This window comes from Alosa sapidissima, chromosome 9 (genome assembly GCF_018492685.1).
Source record: "Alosa sapidissima isolate fAloSap1 chromosome 9, fAloSap1.pri, whole genome shotgun sequence".
In the NCBI taxonomy this organism is placed as follows: domain Eukaryota; kingdom Metazoa; phylum Chordata; class Actinopteri; order Clupeiformes; family Clupeidae; genus Alosa; species Alosa sapidissima.
The window spans coordinates 14,612,275-14,622,373 of record NC_055965.1 but is presented as its reverse complement, the minus strand read 5'-3'; the positions used below and the strand labels follow the sequence as shown (position 1 = coordinate 14,622,373).

At 44.3% G+C, this 10,099-nt stretch overlaps 1 protein-coding gene, 1 long non-coding RNA gene and 1 pseudogene across 2 annotated transcripts; 1 reads left to right on the top strand and 2 right to left on the bottom strand.

Annotated features, from left to right (window-relative positions):
• Positions 1-2,161: 2,161 nt before the first annotated feature.
• On the bottom strand, positions 2,162-3,174 carry LOC121717971 (annotated as a pseudogene).
• Positions 3,175-3,690: 516 nt separating this feature from the next.
• On the bottom strand, positions 3,691-6,900 carry LOC121718424. Its single transcript, XR_006033944.1, has 3 exons — positions 6,792-6,900; positions 6,311-6,442; positions 3,691-3,889 (listed from the first exon to the last, which is right to left on the bottom strand). It is a non-coding gene; the product is annotated as an uncharacterized LOC121718424 (long non-coding RNA).
• Positions 6,722-9,163, top strand: tmem63bb (transmembrane protein 63Bb). The gene is given in 6 exon segments (XM_042103378.1): positions 6,722-6,772; positions 6,774-6,845; positions 6,847-6,901; positions 7,600-7,715; positions 8,068-8,148; positions 8,603-9,163. Coding segments are annotated over 6 exon segments (549 nt in total). The 5' UTR covers positions 6,722-6,736; the 3' UTR covers positions 8,792-9,163.
• The last annotated feature ends 936 nt before the right edge of the window (positions 9,164-10,099 follow it).

Genomic DNA, 10,099 nt, shown 5'->3' with positions numbered 1-10,099 from the left:
TATGATTAGTATGCTTTAACCCTCTCTGATTCAGTCCTACTGCACACACGCAGTCAAAGATCCCTGATTAGTATGATTAGTATGCTTTAACCCTCTCTGATTCAGTCCTACTGCACACACGCAGTCAAAGATCCTTGATTAGTATGATTAGTATGCTTTAACCCTCTCTGATTCAGTCCTACTGCACACACGCAGTCAAAGATCCTTGATTAGTATGATTAGTATGCTTTAATCCTCTCTGATTCAGTCCTACTGCACACACGCAGTCAAAGATCCTTAATTAGTATGATTAGTATGCTTTAACCCTCTCTGATTCAGTCCTTTGTCCCCATTCTTCTCTTTGTCTCTGTCTTCACTATGTAGTGTGTCCAGCCATTTCTCTTGGTGTCAAATCAGCCGTCCATCCTATTTCAACCTTTCTGCCCCGTCTCTAGCTCTTTGCATATCCTATTATTCAGGGCTCTCTACCTCTCTTACACCCTCCCTCAACAAAGTTCTAATCATTTTGCATCAACATCAGTCTATTTCTTTCTTTCTTTCTTTCTTTCTTTCTTTCTTTCCTTCTTTCCTTCTTTCTGTCTTTCTTTCTTTTTTCTACCCCTTTTCCTTCTTTAATTCTCTTCATCACCCCTACCCTGCATTCATCATACCGTCTCTAACATCTTTGGTGGAAAATTCTCTCTCTCTCTCTCTCTCTCTCTCTCTCTCTCTCTCTCTCTCTCTCTCTCTCTCTCTCTCTCTCTCTCTCTCCTCTCTCTCTCTCTCTCTCTCTCTCTCTCCCCCCTACTCTCTCTCTTTCTCTCCTTCTCTCTCTCCATCTCTCTCTCTCCTCCATCTCTCTCTCTCTCCTCTCTCCCTCCATCTCTCTCTCTCTCTCCTCCTCTCTCCCTCCACTCCTCTCTCTCTCTCTCCTCTCTCTCTCTCTCTCCTCTCCCTCCCTCCCTCCTCCATCTCTCTCTCTCTCTGTCACCCATGATGATCCGCATACTTCCAGCAGACTTTAGGAGGCTATGACCTCATCAGGGTACAGCAGTTGGGGCCATGCTGCAGTTCGTGACGCACTGAAATAATCCCCCCTCTCTCTAATGCTCTCACAAATATTTAGTTCTACCTGTCTGGTGCAAAATGGTGACAGGACGAAGACACTCAGGAAACACTAGACAATTGAATTTATTTCACCACAGTCAGTTACATTAGACAAGGTCAAAAGCAGTATTGTTTATTTAGATTAAAAAATAAGATGGAAATGTGACCTTTGGCACTAGAGCAAAAACAAAAGGTGTGCACATCAAACCTAAGTACTGTAGGCTACAGGTGCTGGTCTCATAACGCATGACTGCATAAATGTTTTTCTTTTTCTTATTTCAATGTTTGGCTTTGGCACAAATATGTCCACAAAACCCACTCAACAATTACAAATAAAACTAAGCTGAATTATTATGGTGTAAGGAGACATATTCATATTATAGTCATATTGAGGAGACAAAGCATGGCAAATAGGGTGACCCTTTGTCCTTGTGTTTCACATGTGTAATAAACATCAGTTAAATAAATACCTTTACAGCAGTCAGTTACTACGTAGTAAATATTACACATATTAACAGAAGGGAGGGATTAGATTAGAGATATTGAAAAACAAAAGGATTTGAGTCAGATGTGTTGGAGGTTGATTAGTAGAAAAGCATGGGCTTTTAAAAGTCATTAAAACAAATAAAAATGTGCTGAGCTTATTTCCTCAAAGAGCTAGACTAGGCTTTTTATATTAACTATGTGAAGGACTAAAACAGTTGTCACAAACTGGCTTCTGTGACCTCATCTACAGCTGACATTGTGCTGGTGATGGTGGTTAGATGGGAGGATAAGGGTGTGGTTGGGGCGAGGAAGGTTGTCCATACAAAAGAATGGTGAAATATTCCTGTTTAGGCAACTGCAGACTGACTACTTCAGACTGCCTTGCAGCCTTGCAAACACGGTCCCGCAAGTATCAACCAATAACAAAACATTTATTTGTCGCAAAAACATGTCACCCTGTGTAGGAGTGTAAGCAACTTCTCACCCACTATAGACAGTAGGCCTATGTCAATGACATTTAAATATATAAACATTAGTTTTTGTTTACCGTGTGGACCATAACACTGAAAGTATTGTTGTGTATCAGACGTCATCGTTTCGGACAGGTTTCCTCAGCCGGTTCTTTCTGGAGTACCTGTGCTTGCCTGGCGGCGGACGCGTTGTCCGACGAGTCCTGTTTGTTTTTAGTCAGCAGAAAAGGCAGGTAGGTCTCCATGTAAAGGCTTTTGAACTTGGTGCTGCTCAGGCAGTAGTAGACTATGGGGGTCCAGCAGGAGGTCCAGGTAGGCCAGGACACTTGAGGCCGTCGTAGACCTGCAGCGCGACGTCCTTGGCCTCGCGGGGAGAACTCGGACCCTCGGCTGACCACCAGGAGCACCATGCGCGAGATGGTGCAGGGCAGGAAGCAGAGCGAGAAGACCAGCATGACGGACATGACCAGGAACGACGCCCGCCGCAGCTTGGTCTTGTCGCCCACTGTGTTCCGGCGGAGCCGCGCGGTGATGCCCGCCGTGCACAGCACGAGGATGACGAACGGCACGAGGTTCTGCGTGAAGAACACGATCTCGCGGAAGGCGTCCCACCACGTTGTCCTCGTCGCTGCACAGGCTGTTGCTCAGCGGACGCAGCAGCATGGGGGATGGTCAGCGGCAGCAGGGACCAGCCAGATGAGCGCGGCGATGAGAGGCGACCCGCTTGTGGATCTCCCGGGTGCCGTCCGCGGCCGCCGTGGACCACTTGCAAATAGCGGTACACCGACACCACGGTGAGGAAGGCGATGCTGGCACCTCGGTTGAGGAAGAGGATGAAGAGCAAAGTGCGGAAGACCACCTCGTTCTCGGCTGCGCCTCTTGCCCCCGCTGGAAGTTGTAGGCCCGCACGGGAAGGCAGAAGAGGGAGCAAGATGTCCGCCAGCACCAGGTTGAAGAGGAAGATGTTGCTGGCGTTGGTCTTCCAGAACTTGAGCTTGAAGATGAAGAGATAGATCACTGACACGTTGAGGGGAAGAGCCAAGATGAACTCCCCAAACAGTACCGTCGAGTAGAACACATAGAGGGGCTTGTTCTGGGCCGTGCAGTTGTCCACTGGAAGGTCCACCTCCATTACGAAGAAAATAAATCAAGTTCAGGGGGGGGAAAAAAGACAGCAAATGATCACCTCCTCATGGAATGTGACAGCAAAAAAATTATCACCCTCTCATGCAGTGGGTATCTTCAAACTGAGACCCATGGAGAATAGGAATGCATTTGGTCAGTGAGAAAAGTTAACTTTTTTCTCCTGCAGCAAGAACAGTCTCCAAAGCTCTCTGTCCATGTCTTGTCTCGGTGACGTGGACCGGTGGTGTGAGTGGACAGCTGGCTCTCCCAAGTGTAGGGAGCAGGGTGGGTGTTGTCACTAAACACTGAGCCCTAAGGGCTGACTTACTGTAGGGCCCGCCCCAAGAGGAAGTAAGTCATCACTGTCTGAGTCGCTCGGACAGCTGATCTCAGGAGAAATCCCCTCCACCCCCCCCTCCCCCCCCCCCCCCCCCCCCCCCCCCCCCCCACACACCACACACACACACACACACACACACACACAAAATGCATGATCGGGAAAGATGCCATTTATTGCCACATGCCATCACAGGAATATGCTCGTCATTTGTCGTGCGTGTGCGTGTGTGTGTGTGTGTGTGTGTGTGTGTGTCGGTCCTTTGAATATGCCAGTATGCAGGAAAATATAATTGTACAGACCGATGTATGTTCATCGTTCTGCGTTTTCACATGAATTAGTTCCCACCGGGCACACTCGTGGACGTGATGAGATTTATCCGACACTGTGGAGGAGTAAAAGCAACAGGATTAGTGTCTGGAATGTGACTCTCAGCAATGGCCAATGAGAAGGACTCTAAGTCAAGTCAGTATGGGGACGCAGGACACTGCATGGCTTTCTTAGCCCAGAACTGCCAGATAGCAAAATGGTTTTACTATATACTTTGTGTTACTGGGTCAAATCCAATACAAGGGCCTTGTAAACATGGGATCTAAGGTACTCTACAACAATAGCCCACATATAGACAATATGGGCAACCTCACCCCCAACCCCTATCATTTTAGGCATGGCTCACTACACATGCCAGCTTCACAGCCAATCAGCCAATGAGACCACAATGCACAAAGTGAGTGACCCACACACACACACCGTATCTTCAGACATGCTCTTGTGATTTGACATTTGGGTTCTTACATGATGGAACGACCCACTTCCGAGTAAATATTTTCAACCAACTTCAGAAGATTTTTACTCAAACCCTGTCTATTAAGACATGTTTGAGCAGACTTTTCAAAGTCAGACAAGGTGACACAGCCCTCTTTCGAGGAAATGTTGTGATATCAGAAAAAAGTGGAAAAACCAGTTCTAACATGGCCTAACCAAGTTTTTGAAAATGTAGTCTATGGTACACCTCTTTATAATGTTTTTTTAATTATTTTTTTTATTTTTTCCATGGCACGTCTTTGTCATCGTCAATCATCATAAACCGTTTTTATTCAGGGGAAGTTGACTGAGCATTAAGCTCTTTTACAGCATCTGCCCTGAGTTTACAAAACACACAGCAACAATTTAATCAAAATAACAAAACAAGAACAATAAAAATATATAAAAGGCAAATAATAATAATCATAATCATAATAATAATAATTAATAATAATAACTAGAAGAATGTAATTTCGAGGGAAATTACCAGTGCATGAAAATATAAACATACTGGTATATTAACATAAAATACCAAACAAACTTTTATTTGGAAACAGTTGGCAGGAGTCATAGTTGATAACAACTGACAGTTTAAATGGCTGAACAGTTAAATAGTTGAGTAGTTTAAATAGTTAGATTATTTAATAGTGAAATATTGTAGTGAGGACATTTATTTTGAAACAGTTGTGGGCAGAGGAAATAGTAGTCTTAAGAGAGACAGATTGTATGCTTAAACCCTGAGACAGAGTATATAGTTTAAAAGTTGAATTGTAGATAGTGTAATGGATGTTGATAAACAGAAAGTTGAATGGATGTTGATAGACAGATTGTTTAATGGATGTTGATCGATAGTTTAATGGGTGGATGAGTGAATGGTTTGAAGAGGATGAATGGATAGAAAGTTGGATGGAATGTGCCTCATATCCTTGTAGAATGGAGAGACACAGAGAGAGTTGGCCTAGTTAAGCAGAAAGCAGTTGATACAGGTGCAATCAGTTTAACTGGCCCTTTGAGGAGTTGAGCAGCTGGAAGTTGATACAGGTGCAAATCAAGTTAATTAGTCCATTGTGATGTCATAGTGCTAATGCAAAGTCTATGGGGGGAAAAAAGCTTGTTTTTTGTTAATATCTCAAAAAGTTTCAATTTTACAAAAGTGAAAAATATGTTCATCAAGTGTCCTTTTCAAGACCTACGTTACAAAGTTTGAACGAAGTTTCTACGTTTAAACGGTTGAAGCTGAATTAGACGCAGAAATTTGGTGGGAAGAAGAAGAAGAAGAAGACTTCAGATAACAGAACAGTGCATTTTCATGCACTGTAATAAATATTAAGAGGAGATAAGGGGAATATGGGATAAGGAATAATAAGGGAAATATGTATGTGTATATGTATGTGTATATGTAATATATATATATATAATATATATATATATATATATATATATATATATATATATATATATATATATATATTATATATATATATATGTGTGTGTGTGTGTCATTTTATATATAAATATTAAATATATATATATATGTTATATATATATGTGTGTGTGTGTCATTTTATATATAAATATTAAATATATATATATATGTAATATATATATATATATATATATATATGTGTGTGTGTGTGTCATTTTATATATAAATATTAAATACATATATATATATATATGTTATGTGGTTTATATTTGTGTTTGTATCTGTGTGTATACCATTGTACAACAGCCATATCGTGTGTGTGTGTGTGTGTGTGTGTGTGGCCTACAAAGAGGAGTGATGTGCTTGCTCAATTCAATTCAGTTCAATAGAGCTTTATTAGCATGACAAACACTTGCTTTTTTCTGCCAAAGTATTTGTATTCAAACAAATATTTGGCTCACTATGTATAGTATCAATATACTGTAGGTCCCTCTTCACCCCTCAGCCCTCTTTAGGAAACTCCATCTGATAACAGCTCTGGGTGGTCTGTTTTAACAACTTTTGACAGACACATACCTTTTTTTACAATTGATGGCTTCTGCTTGAATGATTGATTCTGTCCGTTTGTCTTTTTCACCGTCACGGTCGTCTTTTACTGTCTGTCACATTCTAGATTTGTGAACTTTGTCTTGCTTGCGTTGTCTGTATCTGTAATCGATGATGCAAGTCATATACTGTACTGTACACTGGATTGCCCACATGTTCTTCGCTGTTCCGTACCTACAGGGAGCTACAGGGAAACAGGACTAAGAACAATGTCAAAATAGTTCTGTTTTGTGTTTTAAAAAATTGCTGACTTGGTGTATCTCTCTCTCCTCTCTCTCTCTCGTCTCTCTCGTCTCCTCTCTCCTCTCTCTCGTCTCTCTCTCTCCTCTCTCTCTCTCTCTCTCTCTCTCTCTCTCCTCTCTCTCTCTCTCTCTCTCTCTCTCCCCTGCAGGTCTGATGCACATGCTCCTAAAGCACCTGGTGGACAGGTATTAACATGTACTACGCCTACCTGCCCTCCAAGCTGGACAAGAAGATCCACTCGGGAGCCGTCAACCAGGTGGTGGGCCGCCCCCATCCTCTGCCTCTTCTGGCTCCTCTTCTTCTCCACCGTCCGCATAGGTAAGTGTGTGGTGTGTGAGAGAGAGAGGGAGTTTGTGTGTGAGAGAGAGCGAGGGAGTTTGTGTGAGTGACCTGAACGAGTGCTTGAGTGAGTGATGTTATGAATGTGCCTAGATGGAGATGAACTGTGCATATTCTGGGTTTCACGACTACTGATGTTTTGACACGTTTTTTTTTTGTGTTGGCAGTCTACTAGTTGTTATGTACCGGTACAGTAGTGTTATTGTTGTTGTTGTTGTTGGGTTTTTTTAGTATCCCATGTCATGTTGTGTAATGTTAAGGCTCGGCTATTGATTGGCCACAATCTTAAGGCTCAGCTGTTGATTGGCCACAATCTTGAGGCTCGGCTGTTGATTGGCCACAATCTGGAAGCTCGGCTGTTGATTGGCCACTGTGGGAAATCCCCTACCTATAGCACAAGGAACTTTACACCTTTCCTTGAAATGACTAGCTGTTGGCAGAGGAACAAGCCTGATTTTCGGTGAAGTACTTCAATACATAAGAATGTTTAGCATGTTTAGCCTGTTTAGCCTTTAGCTGAATGTCAGCACCCACTGTTGCGGTAGCTGGCTTTTGTCAATGAGTGTACAGTAAGTGTACAGTAGTCTCTGTGTGTGTGTGTGCATAAACTATCAACACTCTCACCTCCATCTCTCACTCTGACCACCTCTCTCTCTCTCTCTCTCTCCCTCTCTCAGGGTTCCTAGCGCCCACCTCCATGTTCACCTTCGTGGTGCTCATCATCACCATCGTGGTGTGCCTGTCACACGTCTGCTTCGGGCACTTCAAGTACCTGAGCGCGCACAACTATAAGGTACCACTCAGACCCCCCGCCCCACCCCCTACACACACACACACACACACACACACACACACACCACACTCCCACGACAAGAGTCACACTCTTCCACCACCCATCAGGTTGTTTACAGTAGAATCAGTGACATGGTAATCTGATGATGAAATCTAATCCAGATCCTCGTTAACCTGTAATCTGAAATCTCGGCCACGTCCACTTAAAAAGTGCAAACAGAAGTGGTCAAAACAAAACCCATTGTGTAATCGTTTTACACTTGGATGCAGAAGGTGTGGTGGTTCTGAGTCCTTGACTTTGAGAACATCGTCTCACGCCCCCCTCCTCTTCCGGGGCATCCCTTCTCTTTCAGATTGACACCAAGGACACAGACGCAGACGCTGTGGAAAATGGCCGACCGGCACGTGCATCACCAACCAGCAAGATGGCCCAGGTAGGCAAACAAAGCAAACTCCCCCACCTCCTCTCTTTCACCAGCCAGTCTTCTGGTCCTTCCTTTCTGTCTGAGCAGCCGCCTGCACTTTCTCTGTCGACTGTTGTCTGTTTCTACTCTTTACCTTACCACAATCGATCACTCTCTCTTTCTCTCCATTTCTTCCGGTCTGTAATTCCTTCTTTCTTTGTTATATCTTCTACCTCTTAAGTCCTAGTATAGTATATAAAATAAACACATCAACCATTTGTTTCACCACTACTTTGGGTCTTGAAGTTATAGGGCATGGGGTCAGGCGGTTGAAAATATATATAAAGTTTTTTACTGACTTCCTCTCTCTCTCTCTCTCTCTCTCTCTCTCTCTCTCTCTCTCTCTCTCTCTCTCTCTCTCTCTCTCTCTCTCTCTCTCTCTCTCTCTCTCTCTCTGCCCCCTTTAACCCTTTCCTCCCCGCAGCAGCAGTCCTACATTGCCCAGGTGCTGCAGGACCCAAACGCGGACGAGGCGGGCGCCGGCAGCTGCAGCGAGGAGGACGGCCAGGGCTCCTCGCAGGACGAGGAGATGATCAACGGGGGGAACAGTCTGAACGAGGCCGACTTCCAGTCCGGCGAGGACAGCCTCATTGCCAACGAGGTCCACCATTGAACCGCACGGGGGGGGGGGGGGGGGGAAGAGAGAAGAGTGATAGAGAGCGAGAGAGAGAGAGAGAGAGAGAGAGAGATGGAGGAGGAGAAGAAGAACAGAGTGATTGAGTGATCCACTGGACAAGTGGGGCCATCCAGAACCATCGGCACCAAAGGAGGACACAAGAACACTATTGGAGACACAGTGGTAATATGGTGACACACGTATACACACACGTACAGGTAGAAATGTGCCCAAGCACTCTCACACGCACACAGGGAAGAATGTTCACATGCACTTCTCCGCTGCACAGAAGTTTCGCGTAAGCACAATGTTGGTGTGCATAAAAACACACATTTCTTATGACATATACACGCATATACTTGACATATACATACTGTATATCCTCCCAGTAGATTACACTACTGTGCACATCTAACACACACACACACACACACACACACACACACACACACACACACACACACACACACACACAGACAGACACACACACAGAGAGACACACACACAGAGAGAGACACAGAACACTGCCCCTACCCTCTGTGCTGCTGGCTGGCCCTGGACAGACATGCTCCGTGCCGGCGGGTCTTGATGACCTCATCATTGTGAGTTGTGAGTGTGAGATTGTTCACTGGAGGCCTTGTGCTGTACTTTCAATCTTTCTCAAACACAGGCATTCATTCAGACACAGCCACACACACACACACACACACACACACACACACACACACTTTTTATTTATCATGTCAATACTACAGCTATCGTTTACCCATAGCAAACTCCAAGAACAGCCACACATAAAACATGAAAGGCTCAAGCCACAGAGACAGAAAGCCAAAAAGAAATTGACAAATTTGACTCCTCATCCTGCATCATTCATCAATGTCCAAAAGTTTATTAGTGGGTTTGTTAGCACTTCCAAAACAGTATTTGATTTGTCCCTGCTTCTATACCAGCATACACATGGCCGTTTGCTATTTCCTTTTGTGTCCATTGTGTGTGTGTGTGTGTGTGTGTGTGTGTGTGTGTGTGTGTGTGTGTGTGTGTGTGTCGTTGGTTTACCCAGTTTCAGTGTTCTATTAGACATTCCAAAGGAATATTTAAAAAGTGCAATAGTGAAGGAGAGGAGACAGAAGAGCCAAAATGGTGGACCCAGTACATCTCCGTCTCATCCCAATCTTCTCCCAAGCTTGTCTCCCTCCAATCCAAGGAACTGGCGATTCTGATGATCAGAGAGTCGTCTTTCGAAATGAGCGTTCCAAAAGGAGATGGGATATCGCCACGCCACTCTAACGGAGACGGGCTGAG